General features: G+C 43.2%; 1 protein-coding gene across 1 annotated transcript in view; it reads right to left on the minus strand.

Annotated features, from left to right (window-relative positions):
* Positions 1 to 906: 906 nt before the first annotated feature.
* Positions 907 to 19,555, minus strand: part of ahr1b (aryl hydrocarbon receptor 1b) — a gene marked incomplete at its 5' end in the record, with an annotated part of 44,227 nt that continues 25,578 nt past the window's right edge. The window contains 8 exons of the mRNA XM_079517752.1: positions 907 to 4,301; positions 4,701 to 6,378; positions 7,169 to 7,310; positions 8,630 to 8,739; positions 10,442 to 10,644; positions 10,810 to 10,946; positions 16,518 to 16,650; positions 17,146 to 17,235. Coding sequence (XP_079373878.1) covers positions 4,146 to 4,301; positions 4,701 to 6,378; positions 7,169 to 7,310; positions 8,630 to 8,739; positions 10,442 to 10,644; positions 10,810 to 10,946; positions 16,518 to 16,650; positions 17,146 to 17,235 — 2,649 coding nt within the window. The 3' untranslated portion in view covers positions 907 to 4,145. The remainder of the gene's footprint in view (positions 4,302 to 4,700; positions 6,379 to 7,168; positions 7,311 to 8,629; positions 8,740 to 10,441; positions 10,645 to 10,809; positions 10,947 to 16,517; positions 16,651 to 17,145; positions 17,236 to 19,555) is intronic.

Raw genomic sequence — 19,555 nt, forward strand, 5'->3', positions numbered from 1 at the left:
TCTCAAATTTGAAAGCACTATATTTCTAAAACTATGAAACATTTCAGATTCCTTTTCAGGCAAACATGTCCACCGTAAGATGAACCTAAATAGGTTTGAATGGGGTTTCTAGGTGTAAGTATGTAGGACTAGTAGCATGCCAAACTTTGTGCTATTGCCATTGAGAATGCATTGGGCGTTTAAATTAAATAACTCAGAAACCACCAAGTTCCAGAATGTGTCTCCACAGTAAGCTGAATTATAAAAAGTGTGAATGGAGTTTCTAGATGAAAGTGTTTTTTCATCTTAATCCACCGTAAGATTAACCTAAGGTTTGAATAGGGTTTCTAGGTGTAAGTAGTATGTAGGACTAGTAGCATGCCAAAGTTTGTGCTATTGCCATTGAGAATGCATTGGGCGTTTAAATTAAATAACTCCTACTACAAAACATTTCAAAGAAAAAAGTTCCAGCATGTGTGCCCACAGTAAGCTGAATTATAAAGTGTGAATTGAGTTTCTAGGTAAAAGTGATTTTTTTCGACGTGCCAAAATATGCCATTGACCCCCATTCTGAATTTCTCAAATTTGAAAGCACTAGCTATTTCTAAAACTATGAAAAAACGAAATACTATAGTTCATGGTTTTCGACAACATACTATGTCGTTTTTGTCCACGATTTAAAAAAGAAATGTAAGAATCGTGAAAAAACGACATAGGCATATAGTTCACATATAGTTCAAGTTTTTATGGGTGGTGGTGGTGTTTAAACCAAGCCTCGTAGCGCATGTTTTGTAGTATCAATGGAATGGTTAGACTGCACATCTGCAGTCTGAAGAATGATATGAAGGTCACCTGCAAAGGCATATGCGCCTTCCAGGGTCGCTGGCCAATCAAGGACATATTCTCACAAGACCTTTTTTGTTTTGTTTTTGTGTGATTGCAGAAATCCTTTATTTCAAAGGATGAAAATAATACATTTCAAACAAGCAGTCAAAGGACACAGAGTCAAAAGGTCCCTCACAGATGTTACAGCTACATCTTGTCCTGTTAGCATGTTAAAGGAACTGTGGCTATCTAAAAAGACTAAATTAAAACTCTTCAACGTTTACAGCCTATTTAACATGTCTCAGGAGGAGTATGGCACCATGTTCAGACTGTTAGAAAAGTCTTATTATTATTATAATTATTATTATTATTATTACATGAGAGTATTATTTACAATATACAATAAAAACTGAGTCACTATACTCACTAAGTGTGTTTTAAAAATAGTGCTTGAAACGAGTGCACTGACGCAAAATTATATACATACCACATATTTTTTCTTCTTCATCACACTGTTAATAGTTCACACCAACCATATTAAATATACCAAACATTTCAGTTGTAAAAAAAAGGGAAGAGAAACGATTTAGCTTCCGACGACATGTAACCACTTGTGTACCACATTTCAACTTAAAAACATTAACAATAACATTAATATCAATAGCAATGACATAATGAGAGCTACTTGGAAATCTCTTTTCAGCACCATCATGATGAAATAATTATATTCTGCCTCATTTCCACCCCATCTCATTTACTATGTATGTACATGAAACATTCAAACTGTATCCTCCAAGAGGAGAGAGAGATCCTTTTTTTTTTTTTTTTTTTTTTATATGTTTCTGTTTTTAATAACTCACATTTGGTTTGTCTGTGTTTGCCATTGTCGTTTTAACTGTTCCAAGGTCCCATGTAGACTTAACGGATCCTGACTTGATATACATGTCAGGTGGAAACCAAATGATGTCCAAAACTGTTACTTTTCAGGATTTCAAATTCAAAAGTAGCAAAAGTAGCAGATCTACAAAGCTCGAAATTCGGCGCAAATGTAGATCTGCTACTTTTGATACCTTTGTGTGACGCTGTAGTATGATCAAGGAGGGCGTTAATTTAAGAAGATTTAAACAAAACATTCAAAATATGGACATAATAGGTTTCTGCCCAACAGCAAAAATATACTGTAAGCCTGTTTGTCCAAAAGACTATAAAACAAAGAAATAAAAAAATAAAATGTAAATAATAAGAAGAAATAAATCCAGGAGTTTATCAGAGCTGGGATAAGAATTGTCCCAGGTGAAACAATCCTCCATATCCCCAGAATAATCACTACTTTAGCAAGAAGGACCATAATCACTTAAAATCTTTACTTGGTTGACTGACTGGAGTCCTTCTGGACTCGATACTAGTGACCTTTCCGTTTTGCTTTGTAAATCTGGTATTAGCGTTTATTTTTATTTTTATTTCCAGAATACGGATGCTGGGTTTTAAGTGGTTAAATTATTTCCTTCTTCCATTTTTAACCACTGGGTTTAACCCATAGGCCTATATATCGTCTCCGTCTGGTGGAAACCTCACACATCCGTTTTGTTACTTTTCAGGATTCAAATTCTAAAATAGCAGATAGTAGCAGATCTACGAGCTTGTAAATCTGCTACCTTTGATGCTTTTGTCTGACGCTGTAGTATGATCAAGCAGGGCGTTAATTTACCATAAAACACAAAACGTTTCTTTTGACCGGAGTCCCAGGGGTCTAAACTGCCCCCCACCCCCTGGCCAAAAGTACGCCAGGAATAGGGACGCTAGGGATGGCGTGGGTATGATGCAATAATGTATAATCTGGACCTTTGAAAATAACAAAGAAATGCAAAATTAAAATGACAGAACTTCATATTTGTAGGACATAAAATAGGAATAAATACTGTGAGTTAAAATGGAGTGTCCTGGTGTTAATCAGTCACAGTTTATACCTTGAGTACAGGTAAAGAAATGCTTAGCCAGAGGTCTCACACCCTCTACAATATTCAACATAATTTAAGTGGAAAAACAACATAACAATAATATTCATAACACTAGCAACTGTACAGAGGTCTATGTGTCTGCGAGGACAGCAAGCCCATCACCCCATCTCTTATCAAAATAAGAGAACAAAAAATAAAATTACAACTGTTCAATAGTTCCATTAACAGTAACTTTGAAGATGAACACAACATAGTTTTGTTTTTTTCTTAACCCCCGAATCCCAAGACGACAGAATCTGCATTGAAGTGGGTGCTTGAAATAAAGTGCAGGATAGTCTCTCCAGGTCTAAATTTCAATATTCTATCTTCTTTTTTTTTTCAAATAATGACATAATCTCATCGTTGACAAGTGAAAACTGCACGACAAAGATAACACTGGCTTTGAAATATTACATTCCTGATGCATGACTTGAAACCGTTGGCAATAATGGGGGGGATTGGAGGGTGAGGGGAGCAACATTTCTGAACCAATTAAGCCATTTAGACCTATGTTGGTATACCTTTCAATCCGAGATAGTATCTGTGTCATTTTAGATATGGTTTCTGTCAGGGCAGAATATCTCCATATTCTAACTTGTTGGGTTTTCCGTAAATTAACGCCCTACTTGATCATACTAAAGCGTCACAGAAAAGCGTCAAAAGTAGCAGATCCACAAACGTGGCGAGACGCATATGGAGCTTGTAGATCTGCTACTTTTTATGCTTTTGAATGCTGAAAAGCAACAGTTTTGGACGTGTGAGGATTCCACGCTACAGAGAAGATATAGCTAAAAGTACACAGATGCTTCGATTTCCTGGTTTTAATGAATTAAACCACAAAAAAGAAATAAATGTATAAAATAGCCAATCCACAAGTTCACAACGTGTTACAATACGTTGTGAGTTTACAGAATGGCTATATTAAAAAAAAAGATTCTGCAAATCCTTTTGATTTGATTTTTACCTGCTCCACCTCGGAATGCCCAGGGTTGAAATACTTATTTATATTTAGTTATTTTCAAACTTGCATTAACTTGCAAAAACTTGGAACAAACTAAAATTTACAAGCACTCTTGACTGCCGTTATTGTAAACAAAGGACTCAAAATTATGATATTTAATTACAATTACAAAAAGACATGAAAAAAATAAAAGCAAGACACAGCCATGTCACAGTAGGCCTACATTTAGTTCCTTTCATGCCGTCTAGATGCAGAAGGCGGGTCCTGTCCTGTCCTGTCCTGTCATTAGGTGCTTCAGACCCTACGTGCAGTGTTGCCCTGCAAGCGATTGGCTGGCGCTCCTGAATGCTGATGATAAGCCCCTCCCTCCCTGTGTGATGTCATCAGAGGTAGAAGCCGGTGGCCTGTGGGTCTGGCAGGCTGGGCAGAGTCTCTGCACCTGGCAGCATCTGTCCATTAGGGGGTGCTGCTGCTCCATTCCCGTTGGGCAGCACACAGACACCTGGGAAAGTGCTGCTCAGGGCACAGCCATTTTCCATCTGCAGATTGAGATTGAGATTACAATTTAGGTATTTGGCAGACGTTCTCAATCCAGAGTGTCACCCTAGTCGCTTAGCTCGTGCGCTCTTCTTAGTCTTCCCCCGACCACTGGGTTCTATATGAACGGCAGCTCGAGGGTGACAAACAGTGCATGTGCACACCAGGACACTATTAATAGATGATTAGTGGGAAAACAATTGGAACTACTAAAATACCTGCATTAGAATTAAGACAACTAGCTCCATTCTAGCTGTGGGAGGGGTGGGTAAAAAGGAGAACAGGGATAACAGGGAGCATCTATAAAACAATCCAAGGCCAACATGTATGTTGGGACAGGATTATAGGCAGATTCATGTGTTTTGGTCTGATTTCTCCTAAAATGGTCAAAGCATACACACCTTGCTGTGGTTGGGGTCGTGGTGGGGGATGTCAGAGCTGACCATCCCGTAGGGGTCCAGCTGCCTGCAGGGCTGGCCCACCCCCAGGATGTGCTCCAGGGTGGCGGTGGCGCTGGAGGCTGGAGGACACTGGGACAGGCTGGACAGCACCTGGGCCAGCGGGGCAGGCAGCAGAGGCTCCGGCTGACGCTTGTGGTTCATCCTCTGGTAGGAGCATCCTCCGGGGTCGGTTCTGTGCTGCTGCAGCTGGCCCACGCCTCCTCCCACACTGCACACGCCACTCCCGTTGATGTTAAAGTCCATGCCGTCAATGTCCAGTATGCCGTAGTCCATGCAACCGCCCAGTGAGCTGTGCGTAAGGGAAGCTTGGCCGTTGCTGAGGCAGGCATTACCACCGCTGCTCTCTCCCGGGTGGCTGAAGCCGTAGTTGTTGGGCCACTGGGGGGGCTGCTTGGTGCCGGCCTGGGCGTCTGTGTTTGGAAGGTTACACAGTCCGTTGAGGTTGGCCCCCTTCTGTTTGGCATGGCGTTGCTGCTGCTGCAGGAGATGGCTCTGCATGCTAGACTGCTGCTGCTGGAGGTAGTGCAGGTGTGACAGCCCCCCATCCAGCCCCAGAGCCTTGCTGCTGAAGAGAGTCTGCTGATGTGTGTGACAGTGGTCCACCTGGACCCCAGCTGTAGCCAGGATGTCCCCAGCCGTCCACGGTTCATCAGGGATGGGTTGGTTTTGCCCTAGAAGGCTGTGGTTGAGCATCGACGCAGGAGGGGCTACGTGGCTGTTCTGCGCGCTGAGGTCACGCATCCTCTTCCCTGGCTGCATGTTGAGGTGGTGCTGCATCTGCTGGGACAGCTGAATGATGGGGGCCTGACCCACCGGGGGAGGCCTGTGATGGGCGTAGTGAGTGTGCATGCCAGTACCAGTGGTTAGATTACTCTCCGGTGTGGATACCGTGGCGGACGCGACGGTCGCGGACTCAGACGCGGCGGCAGGCAGCGCCTGTTCCCTGCCGTCCACCTTGGCCTCCAGGGAGTCATGGATGTAGTTGAGAATCTCGTCATTGGTCAGCAGGTCGTCCAGGGTTGGCACGCGGTCGGCGTCCATCTCCACACGGATCATCCGCTCGTCCAACAGCAGCAGCTCCAGGTCCTCGGCGCTCAGACCCAGACCTTCCAGAGCTCCGAACAGCTCCCCGTTGGAGCAGCCCTCGCCGTCCGCCTCCTCCCCGCCGCCTCCCCGGCCACCCAGGGAGAGCGAGTCCAGGGTGGCGAGGAGCGGATCGAAGCTGGCGGCCGGGAGTCTCGGGGCCGCTGACATGCTCCCGCCTCCGGCTTCCTCCCAGCTCCTGTGGTTGCCGGAAGGTTCCGATTCAGAGACGCCCATTTGGTCTCCGAAGAAGCTGCCGTGGAAAGACAGCTTGGGCTCCAGGGCCGGCTGGCAGACGTACACCGACTCGTCCTGGCTCATCAAGGCCCCTAGCAGGGAGCCAGGGTCCACGCCGTCCCTGGCCGCCCGCTCACTCCGGCTTTTCTTAGACTTGCTGCCGTTCTTCTCGTGGCTGCTGCCGTCGATGAAGCCTGCGATGGGGTGATTGCTCTGGTAGAGCAGGGCCTCTCCTGTGGCGTAGGTGAAGGGCAGGTGCATGGAGCGCTTACGCAGATGCTCTCCTCCCTCTTCCTCCCTACAGAGATACAGAGGAGCATGTTGTAAGAAGCCCCTAACCATGATAAGTAAGTAAATGTACTTTGTTAACTGTCCATCGCTGCTCAGAGTTATGCAGAGCTAACGCGCCCTAAAGAATAAAATAGCAGATCTACAAGCTCACAATGTCAGTCGCTGCTCAGAGTTATGTAGAGCTAACCCGCCCTAAAGAAGGAAATAGCAGATCTACAAGCTCACAACGCATCACAAGGCGTTGTGAGCTTGGGACCGATGTATAGTGTAAAGTGCTCATGTGGCCTATAGTCGCTTCTTTTGGGCTTGTTTTCCTAGACCTGGTTGCTTACTGTTGGCAGCGCTGGTCGTAAGCAGCCCTCATAAACACCAGGGATTCAAGACTCTTTTAATGTGTTTGGAATCAAAACAAATGGCAGCCGACCAAGAGCTGCACAATGATGTGACTGTTCCACGTTAAAGATGGAAACCAGCTGGCGATCAGCCAAAGTAACCGGTGGAGTTGTTCTGTGGCATGTCATGTGTGTGCATTTCTCTAAATTATCCGTGCGTGAATGCATGAGAAACGTGTGACAAGATGACAGAGGGTTAAGGTAAGGTATGTTTAAAAGCTGCGGAGCCTGCAGCTGCATGTGTCCCGGACATTTTGCATCCAAGTTCAATTACTGAAATTGGCCATGCGATTTAAGAGTTATTTCATTGATTATAGAAACCATTTAATCATATTGCATTTTGTACTATTGCGTCCCAACTCAATGTTAATATTCTATATTTTAAGGAGGAAGGAACTAACGTACACGAGGGGTCTCTGCGTGGCGATGATGTAGTCTGGTTTGCCATTCTTGTAGACCAGCCTGGCGTTGGACTGGACCCATTTCCAGTGGTTGTCCTTCGTCAGGAGGCGAAACACTGTCAGACCACTCTCCCCCGTCTTCATCACTATCGGCACAACAAACACACACACGCACGCACGCACACGCACAAACACGCACGGTATGAATAACCAGTGGTGTATGAAGTATAGGCCTACTCACACAAAGAACACTAAAAATCTGTTCAGTATTCAACATTTACTTGAGTAAAAGTATAAACGTATTGGCATCCAAATGTACTTAAAGTACCAAATGTTAAAAGTAGGCTACTCATTGTGAATGTGCCCAGTTTCCAAAATGCAGAAGGAGCGAGTGACATTTTCAGGCAGTGGCTTGGTGGTGAAGTGGTTAATTGTTTTTTAAATAATGATAAACATCCACAAAGTAACTAGAAACTAAAAAAGTACAATGTTTGACTAGAAGTTAAAATATTGAAAATGGGAAATACTGACTCAAATGTGTATTTATGTACAGTATAACAGGTACTTACAGTATAGTTACTTTACTTAGGCCTACACCACTGTGAATAACAAGGGCTACATAAAAAATAAAAACAAGAAAATTGCTTAAAACAACCAGCGGTGGGGTGACACAGAGGCTGACATTGTATTAAACAATGAGTTGGTTTGACACATTTAGCTTGGCAGATTAAACTAAACTTTTAGGCCGCTGAGTGCTCTGAGTCTGCACCAGAAACCTTGTATCCCCCTAAACCTTGTATGTCAACTTTCCATGTTTTTCCCAGTGAATACATTTGGGGTTTCTACCCGACGGCCTGGCCTGCCTGCGGTATTTCCGCCTGGCTTGTGTGGCCGTGTTGATATATGGATCATCTCCCATGCTTTGCTCATGCGGTGGATTTGTTATAGCCCCTATCTATCCACTCTGCTGGCTGGTTCTGTAGCTTTGCTCAATCTGGTTTGTAATCCCGCGGGATTACTTGGGAAAGCCGGTCTGAACTCTCTGACCCTCTCCTCCACTTTTTATGAACAGGACTAATTCTTAAAACCTGGAAACCAAAAATACTGATGGAAAAAAGGTGGAAACCGTAGCATTTGTTGTAAATTAGCCATGCTGGAAATAGCAAATAGCATTCTATCTATAGAAGCTCACAACGTGTTGCATTGTAATACAAACTGTGAGCGTTGTGAGCTTTGCAGATTGGCCCCTCTTACTTGCACGGCGACACAGACACAGAACAAATATGTAAATCGGACATGAGTTACAAATGCACTTGAACCACTTTTTCTTTCTCCATCTACACCAAATCTTTTTGCCAAAACAGCCGATGCGTGTAGATCTGCATTTTGGGGGGCTAATGTTCCCCCAGAATTTGGATGCCTGGGGTTCAAGTGGTTGAGCGTTTTCGACTGAGGCGTGACTCACTTCTGACATGGTTCTCGGCACAGTACAACATGTCTGCTGCGTGGATGAACTGGTATCCAGACCCACGCACACGGAGCTCAGCCTCGGTGTAGCCCAGGACTATCTTCCCCCTGGAAAAGAAAAGAAAATAACCATTATTTGGTGTCCAGATCACACAGACACACTAAAGCAAATGATTCATCACAAATCTTTATCATCTAAATGAATGATGTTCACAAGCACACAAGACAGTTATACACATTAGCTCACAGTTAATATTAGCTATTACACAACTTGAATGGCTGAATTTGGTCTCCCTGCTCTTCTATATATAGACATGTACATCTATTGGTGGTAGTGCTGGCATGGGTTATCCCAGTTTTTAACAACTTCTATTATGAACTAGGCTTTTTTTTCTTTTCTTTTTTCCATGATTTATTTTTCCTTAGTTGCAGATTTTCAGTCCCCCAACAAAGGCACTTTCGGTCCTTCGCTACAATTGTTTGAACTTCCGAGCACCCAGAACCATTATTTTTTTCCGTCAGGTAGGACGGCTACTGTTCTGCTACTACTGTGGTATTGCACGAAGCTAAAAGTGCAATACATGCTCTGCCCAAAACAGGCTTTCTGAATTGACTCAACAGAAAAGTCAGCACTCACACGGGGTACGTGGGTTAGGATCCTGGTAGGACATAAAGTTACAGATTGCAGCTTTAGTATTGCTTTAATATTGCCCAGGCATTGGTTGTTTGCGAGAGGTTAAGCCTAATCCATGCTTTTGGGCGAGTGACACGTCCTACAATGCAGTATGAACCAGGCTTCATCCAACAGATGACAGTCTCGTGTAGCCAGACAACTATTCCACAATCTCAGAATGCTACAGTACGTAGAGTCTGGAACTACACCTCCTGGAAGGCGAGACAGGAAGCGTTTGTCTGTATGTGAACTTTTTTTTTATACAAAGTAAGTTTACAGGAAACAGAGGAGAGATGGGGGGAAGACACACAGCAAAGTTTGGTAGGATCAGGACTCAAACGCGCGACACACTGCCATGCTAGATTACCAGCCAAGGTGCCCAGACTGCTAAGCCGGCCCAGGCCACAAAAATATATTTGAATAATATCTTTACATTTTATTGATTTAATTTAATTTTCAGATTTTTATTTATATTGGGACAAATTTGCGCGACTGTAAAGACAAAACGGTAGCAAGGAGGAGGAGGCGTCAAATCTGCTTTATCGCTTGAGCTTCCGTTGCTCTAGACTGTATGATGGAAGGGAAGCATTTGAAAATTGTGGGAGGCAACGGTTTCGCTTCCAAGACTAAACAGAGAGTCAACCATGAAAACCCATACCCATAGCCTTACTTAGACAATGAGAAAATAACTTTACTTTAGATTAAAGTAGAAACTGTGGCAGCCGTGACATGCTGATTTCGTTCCAGTTAGGCCACTCCAGGTGCCACAGTGCAGCACAGGGGCACGTTTGGCTGCACTGGCTGGCCAACGACGTGTCGTATCTGTTATCAGCCCAAAGGATTATCAGATATCACCCTCTCTGTCTTTCAGCATAACCAGAGCAAAACAGGCTAGGCAATAACCAAAAATCACACCTGTGTGAACTGAGTGGTGCAAGGTCTTATATAGCCTGATCAGCTGTGGTCTGACGTAATGTCAGCGACCATGGTAACCATGCTCACCTGTGCACGGACACGTACACAGGTACACAAACATAGATACAGACAAAGCTGGTTGTTGGAGTGGTTTGCACCACTCAAAAATATATCACCCAGCACTATGTCTAGCATGCAACTGTATTTTGACGATAGCATTACTTTGCATCGCAGGCCATGGGCGTGAAGTCCAGCTTGTGTTTGGTTCTGAAGATCATGTTCTTGGTCCTGATCTCCAGGATGGACGGTGGCTGTAGAGGAGTGGCGATGGTGAACAGGGCCAGCTGTGGCGGGGCCTTGCCCCCGTTGTCATGTCGTTGGTTCTGCCCATGCAGGAACTTCAGCCTGCCCTGCAGGGTCAACGCCTTGGGAAAAGACAGTGAAAAGATGTTATTTTAAGAGTGCACGCACGCACGCACGCACGCACGCACGCACGCACGCACGCACGCACGCACGCACGCACGCACTCACTCACTCACTCACTCACTCACTCACTCACTCAACCCTCCAGGAGAGGGTCAGGGTCTTACCAGGAAGCCAGAGGAGTTGTCCAGGAGACAGCGGAAGCGACAGACAAAGTTCCTCTCCAGGAAGGAGGAGTTCTCAGGGGGAAGCTGCTCAGGGTGGTAGGTAACTACTGATGTGCTGCTGTGCTCCACTTCATTTTCTGTAAGGACAAAGAAATATATTATCACTGTCAGGCAGAAGAAACCTTCGTCTCCATATTTAAACATTTTATGTTTTTCTTTTTCCCATAACCACTTAAACCCCAGCATCTGTATTGTGGGGAAAGCTTTCGCAGAAAATAGCAGATCGACAACGTGCCCATTTTCAGTGAAAACTCAAAAAACTCAACTCAACCATATAGTGATTAAGTTGTTCTTGTATGATGCTACTTCATAATACAAGAGTGTCACCCAAAAGTAGGAAAGAATAGCACATCTACAAGCTTGGAACATGTAGATCAGCTTTTTTCTTTTTTTGCTATTTAAGTGTGTTTTATGCAAGGGATAATGTTGAGAAATAAAACCCAACAGGGTGATTATGCACCGACGTATAGCGGAGTTGCATAATCACCCTAAAGGTGTTTATTTCTCAACAATGACCGCTTGGCCGCCAATTATCCCGCATATTACAGGGCTACGTAATTAATTAATTAATAAATTGACCCAAAAGCAACAACAAAGTATTTCCTTGCTTAGTAATGTAAGTATTCCATAAGTGTTATGCTGGGATGATGCGGTCGCCTGTAAGTGTAAGTGTTGTTCAAATAATATTTGTGGTTACTGTATTGTCTATTTCTCGCTTCGAATGTTTTCAAAAAACATTCTTGAGAGCGATGTTAGGTGTAAATGACAATGTGTGTTGGTTTACAAGTAAATATGGTTGTCATGTTGGATACAGCTCAAAATCAAGCAGTACAGCAGGTGCTCCGAGTCTTTGAATAGACTGCGGTCTGTTAATGAGCTCATCGGTCATTATTCAGAAATAACACACCACTGGATTCAATCAAGCATTCAACCAAGCTGTGTAATAAAAATATCTAACCAATGAAAAGTATTAACAAGAGCTTGTGACTGGACAGATTCTAGGTTTGGTAATGGGAACATTAAACTAATTGGACAAAATCATTGAAGAACGGAAAAATTGGATGGAAATGTTTAAGCACGCAGGAGTATCGTGACCACAATTATCTCATGGGAAACTTGTGCGAGGCAAACTGAAAACCAAATACTGGTGGAAACCAGTGCAAACTCTAACAGATCACCAAATAAACAGTCTGTTAAACCAAATTAGCGACAGAGAAGTTGAATGGAGAAATAAGCCAGTCGCAAGAATTTTGGAGCCTAAAATGACACAGCTATTCACTGCAGTGTGTAAGAGGGAGAAGGATACTTACTTCCCCTAACTAACTGGAATAACAGTGAAAACAGTAGCAAGGTTCACATTGAGAGTAATTTTGATGCAGCAATAACATTTCTGCATCAACATTTCTGCAAGTATAAGATGGCAGTGCAGAGGCAGAGCTATATAGTTACTATGGTGGAAAAGTGATGCAGGGTTAGGGAAGATATGCTGGATGTTTACTGCCCCCTTAGCAAAGAGATAGGATCTACAGAGGGATCTATAATCTGGGAACCCATTCCATAAAAATGACAGGTACTTCACCCCACCCTAGCCAGTATATCGTTGCTGTCGGACAGAAACCTCTTGACTCCATATTTTAACGACCATAAATGAATGCCCTACAGCGTCACACAAAACCATTCAAAGTAGTAGATCTACAAGCTCGAAACGCGACACAAAGCAACATGTTTTGAGCTCGTAGACCTGCAACTTTTGCTATTTTTTAATTAGAATTTTCCACTCAATCTTGGAACCCATCTGTGGGAGAAAAAAAAAGAAAAAAAAATACCCTCTGCTGTTGTTTTCCTTCTCTGATTCCGTCTTGAGAGATTAGTTTCTACCTGACAGAGACAATACCATACTGGTCTCACTCTGAGGAGGTTAGCACATACTAGTCTCATAAGCCATTCTCCAGGAGGTACAACACCTCTCTGTAATCCCTCTCGAGTGACCATGCAAGAACGAAACATGTCACAAGAAGTAACAAAAACATCCATATCTCCATGGACACATACAGTAGGCAGATCCCGGTAAACACCACAGCTGGCAGTACAGGCCCCATTTACATGGAGAAATTCATTTGGAATGAATGGATTCATTCCAGTCATCAGAATAAAATGCTCATGTAAACACCTCAATTGGAATAGAATATCCCATTCCGAATGAATTTTCATTCCGGTCTGGAGGGGTGGTATATACCGTTTGAATCGGTATAGATCACCATTATAAACACTGTATTCCGAATGCTACTGGGAGTTTGGAATACATGTATTATTTTACACATGTCTGCCCTTAGTAGACTATAGTGCTTTTTGCCCATGTCCAAGCAGGGATGGTCATTTGGAGATATTTTATGCACGCAGAAATGCTCTACTTTACCCATTAAAAAAGACAAATACACCAGTTTTTTCCTCCCATAATAAAATGCGCTATTTACAAACCCATCTGCGAATGACAGTGCCATTGCCAATTGCAGTGTATGGGTGAAACATGGAACCGTGTCCCAGTCCACCTGGGCGGGGGAATTGGCGTGAGTTGTTGTGAACACAATTCAATTCAATTCAAAGGGCTTTATTGGCATGAGAAAACATACGTTTACATTGCCAAAGCAGAAAGCACGATACAACAATACATCAATACAATCAAAATAAAAAATATGTACATTTGAACGTCAGAATCTTCAATAGATCAATTTCTATATTGTACCAAGATCGCTGGATGCAGGTATAGTGCAGGAATCTAAACAATGATTAGTCTTTAGGGTGGTTGTGTTCCGTTTGATATCCTTCTCCTATCACAGCAACTCACAAATCTTGCTGCTGTGTTTGCACATTGTTGTACTTCGCCCAGCAGATATGGGAGTTTTTTGTCATTGGTCATGTTTTCAAAATCTCCGTGTGTGGTTGTAATCTGTGGGAAGTATGTGTCTCTGATGTCTTGGTACAATGGACAGATGGTTAGGAAGTGTAGCTCGGTTTCCACTTCACTTTCCCAGCAGTCACCAAGCCTCCACCGCATCGTTGAGTTTACCTACTAGGAATTGTCTGTGTCTGTCTGTCTGTCGGGCAAATTCTGTGTAATGGCTGACTGACGGATGAATTAACATGCACTCCTCGTCAATAGTAGCACGTAATTATCAAATTCTGTGGTGACTGACGAGTGCGGTCCAACAGTAGGTCGGACTCGTAAGAGCCACACGCAAACTCAACTAGCCAGTTGCGCTTTTAGCTTTATGTTTTCTTTAAAATGGGCTTCCATTCGACCGTCGAACGCGCCCAGACTTCGAATTCCGACGGACCCGTGACAGTCTGGGCGCGATCGGAAATAGCGCACTGAGCGCACTGTGCAATCATGAAAACGAATTGACTTTGGAAGGCAGCAACTCCTGAAAACCCTCGCCATTGACCACGCTGATATATCGCATATATATCCTTTTAGACCATCCAACGTTACATAACCTCATTATCATTCTTTAATCTCTTGGGAAAAACTTTCCCAAACACCACTTCTCTCACCCGCTTCATGCTGTGTGTTTTTGTTCTGTGTTGTTTTGGGTGGAGGTTGCGTGTGGTTGCAGGGACTGCTTCAAAATATATTTTTATTTTATTTTATCAGATAATAACTGTTAGTGTTTGTTGGTTATTCATATCTTAAGGGATAACGGTTATGGGTTGGCCATATAGTCCAAAGTTATATTTTCCGAATGAATGCTTTGGTCATGTAAACAATTGAGGAATAGGAATACCTGTATTCAGGTTCCATGTAAACAGTTGAGTATGAATCTCTGTTCGGAATAAATTAATTAATTCAGAATACATTTTGTGCATGTAACTGAGGCCACTACTCGAGTAGACAAGTGAGCCACTGTGTTGTTAGGCAGATGCATTGAGCTATATGGACAGATTGGGGGGCGGGGGTCTGGACTGGTAACTTAGAAGTTCTGAAAACACATTATAGTCCTTTCCGAATTGTCTTCGGATCAGCAATCCTTTGGTTTACTTAATTTGTTCTACATCGTAGAGATGAGAGACTGTGGTTTGAGTTGCATCGTCTTAATGTAATAATATTATATCAATAATAATAATCCTACTATAAATGCACCACGTCTCTGTGTGTCTGCGTGTGTGCGTGTGTGTGAACGGTTGTAATGCATGTAACTCAAGAACCGTTTGCCCCACCGACTTCAAATTCGACACATGCGTTCCACACCCCCGCAGGGAGTGCAGTGCCCGGACCCACGGTCGGACCCACGGTTCTCCAGAACCACCACAAAGGGCTCTAGTCAGGCTCTGCCAGTGGACCTAATGAGCCAAAGTCCCCTTACCTCACCTGTGCAATTTCCAGCCTTTGCCTCAGCCAATTGATTGCCACTGCAACCCCACACCTGCAAATTTATTTCTTAACCATACCACTTTTCACAGTCAGTTTGCACTCTTCAGACACAGGCAGACTGGCAGATACAGAGATCTCCATGTGGGACACAGACAGATAGTTAAAACGGCTGCTATGACAAGTTGACAACGGGTATTATTAGGTTCCCAAGTTGCATCGTTCTCGAGTAGACCTGTACGTGCCGACGGGCACGTACAGGTCTAGTAATAATAATAATAACAAAACACACATGACCTAAGTATCTTACAGTCAACAGCACACACAGATCTGTGACCATTTCACCTCGTTAAGCCAAAGCATAGATTAGAGGATCATGTGACCATGGCCTGTGTCCCGCACTGCTTAACCCTGTAAAACTGTTGAGTGATGTTGGCTTGTCAAACAGTCAGCGTATAAAGATGGAGTCTCTGAGACCCAGTGCAGTGCTGCACATACACTCTGTCGGGTGGAAACCTCATTCATTACCTCCAAAACTGTTACTTTTCAGGATTCAAATTAAAAAAGCAAGCAGGTCTACAAGGTGAGGATACTTTTGATGCTTTTGTGTGACGCTGTAGTATTATCAAGTAGGGCATACATTTACAAAAAAACACAAAACGTTTGAATATGTATAGATCTGTAGATGTCTGTCCAACAGCGATGACCTATACAGATACACTGGCTGGCCGGCCAGCCAGCCAGACAGACAGACAGACAGACAGACAGACAGACAGACAGACAGACAGACAGACAGACAGACAGACAGACAGACAGACAGACAGACAGACAGACAGACAGACAGACAGACAGACAGACCACATGCACGCACGCATCTTCCCAAATACTTTCGATATTTAAAAAGAATTAGCAGATGTATATATTATATTCATAAACTTATTTTACAGCACTAGCATCAGTGTTGTGTAAATTAATATGTTTGTTTGCCTTTATCCAAAGCACTTGACATAGATGTGCTTGTGTTTGTTTGTTTGTTTGTTTGTTTGTTTGTTCACACACTATCTTTGCTATTGTTGGATTTGGTGGTGCTCTTTTTCCCCCTCTACACCAACTGTCAGGAAATAGCCACTGTATAGAGGCACTGTGAGCTTGAAGATCTGCTATTTCCGGCTACAGTTCCCCATCACTCAAAGATTTGGCGGCCCTGCTGTAGTTACTCTGAGGACCCCCTAGGGGGGGTCCAGTACCCCCTGTTGAAGACCCCTGAAGTAGAGCACGTCACCTTGGGGGGATTCTTGGGCCAAGGCAGCTAAGGTGGCAGGTGGAGGGTTCAATGCCCAGTGCAGGTTTCTCCTCAGCTCCTGTTGGTCTTCCGTGTGAACCAGCTCATACACACTCTGATGCATCACATCAGTCTGAGAGGGGAGGAGAGGAGAGGTGTGAAGAGAGCAGAGAGAAATGTTTAATTATAAATATTAGATTATCTTCTGTCAAAATTCGACATCTTTTTAGGCATCAGTTGAAACCGCATCTTTTCACCCTATAGCATTAAATGAGTATCGTATGAGGTGATTCTATTGTATCAAACAATATATATCTTTGTTCGAGATCTTAATGTATTGCTCCTCTGCTAGTTGTATTGTTCAGCACTTTGCTGACGTATTTTAACTGGTTTTAATTCTCTCAGTGTACACAGCACTTTCAGCTGCATTTCTATACATCGTCTCTGTCGGGTTACTGTTACTTTTCAGAATTCAAATTCAAAAATAGCAAAAGTAGCAGATCTATAAGCTCAAAATGTGTTGTTTAACTTGTTTCGCTTCGTGTTTCGTGCTTGTAGATCTGCCACCTTTGATGCTTTTGTGAGACGCTGTAGTGTGATCAAGTAGAGCGTTAATTCACAGTATTACCTGGTGGAATCCCAGGTAGTCCTGGATGGTGTGAGAGCAGTAGAAGATGGTCCCGTCTGCAGTGATGACCATCACAAAGCCGTTAAGAGCCTGCAAACACAAACACAACCACCACCACAAACCTGTTAACAGTCTGCAACACAAACACAACCACCACCACAAACCTAGCCTCGGTCCCAGCCTTACGCATCTGCGAAGAGAAAAGCCTGGTCACAATATAAGGCAGAGAGTGCATAGCCGGAAATGTCGGGCCGGAACATCCGTCGACAAATATGATATTTGTCGACACTTGTTTCATACACAGATAATGTAAACAGATTTCCATGAGCAGTACTTCCGCCAAAATCCCGCTACTTCCGCCGAATTCCAGCAATGCACTTACAGCGTATATTGTGCCCAGCATGCCACGAAGGACTTTCATTTGTTATTGTACATGTGACCTGACAATGAAAAATGAAAACATATATCTTTTGTAACCATATGTTACGCAAAGGGTAGTGTCTTGAGCAAGACAGTTGACTCACACCATTTTCGAATGCATTCATGCATTCTATGTAACAGAATTCCGTTTTGTCTTTGCAGTCAGGTAACTTTGTCCTACCATAAATCAAATTAGTTGAAGCGTAATATAGCTTGCTGCTTAGCACTCGCATGACCGTAAGACCAACTACCGCACAGAACACTTCAAAAGGCCTTCAGATCAAATTGACCTTTTCTTTCCTGTCACTGTCTCCCCTAGGGGTTTCACACGCTGTGACACCTTCTCCCACGCGCAGCGGGAACGGCATTGTCTTTTAAATATCGATTAACAACATTTCAATCCCACTCACACCTCACATGTTGCCTATGCTTCATTTAGTTTCGGCTACACACAGAAACATAATAATATAAGCTATAACTGGGAACGTGCATGTGTCCCCCCGGGAGGAAAATATTCAATCCATGTCGATAATACCTGTTTTTATGTGGGAACAGATACGAGGGAAAGTGTTTGGGAATGGTAACTGAAATCCGATATAGTGCTGAGCTTGGGTTTAGGAAATGATTACATTTAGCGTACCCTCTTAGGTTTAAATTTGTGTATTCATGGGCATATCCTATTGATAATTTCTTTAAAGATTTAATTTCAATATTTGCTCTGCCATTTGTGTGTATGGGGGGAAAATATGTGAATAATTGTTGTATACATACTTTTGTCAAATAAGAAAATGAATAAACATGTGTTGAAAAAAAATGATATACTGTATGAACATGAACACTGAGGATTTACTTCTATTCTGATGAGGGCAGAGTAGTATTTACATTTTTTAACCCGATGAATAAATAACAGCAACGACTAATGTGTGCTGGAGACTCCCTGTGCCCATGGACATGAAACAGCTGATCGCCGAAAACAGCTGATGGCTGTAGCACGGTTCATGAACTCATATAGGTCAAGTATGTGACACATCACCCCCACAAACAGACCTACAGTCTGATCTAAAAGGCACATCCGCATACGTCACTTGGAGTCATGAACATTGAGCAATGTACTGCATACAAAGTGAGAGACCTTGATGTTGAAACCAAGCGAGTTGTTGTCCGCTGCCCACACAAGGTTTACAGACAGTGGACAGACAGCAATGTTTTTTATCTTTTGACTGACTAACATTTAGGTTAGGTCGTTAAGTCTATCGGGTTTCATATTAATAACATTTATAAAAATCCTTTGAAAGCTTGCTTGAAATCTACAAGCTTGGCTATTTTAAAATTGCCAAAGTAGGTCTGGAGGTCTTTAATCAAAATCTCCAAAGTAACAATTAACTAAAGTTTTCAAATAATTGTAGTGGAGTAAAAGTACTGAAATGTACTACTAGTGGGTAAATTGCAGCCCAAAAACTGAGAACTGAGAATTATGAGAATTATGAGTTTTTTGATTGGATAAGAGGATGAGACACCAAACTAATGTCATGGATATGAAAGATGGATTATTATTCCCTTTGTTCCTCTTCAGATGGAAACAGCTGGTCCTGCCTTTCCAGCCCACTGCACACACGCGCACGTGCGCGCGCACACACACACACACACACACACACACACACACACACACACACACACACACACACACACACACACACACACACACACACACACACACACACACACACACACACACACACACACACACACACACACACACACGCACACACAAAACAAACGCAAACAGGCATGTACAAACACATTATCTGACAAGGTCACAGAATGTTTGATCTGTTTGAAAGATGAGTTTAGGCGTGGAGATGCCATGTTGTTCTTTACAACAATAATCATCCATTCAGCTCCAATCATCTCCACTGTACTTCCTGTGTGCTAAAATGTCAGGGTCACACATTTCACCACAACAGCTACCTGAAATGTCATGGTCAGTTTG

This window comes from Electrona antarctica (genome assembly GCF_951216825.1).
Source record: "Electrona antarctica genome assembly, chromosome: 13".
Lineage (NCBI taxonomy): Eukaryota > Metazoa > Chordata > Actinopteri > Myctophiformes > Myctophidae > Electrona > Electrona antarctica.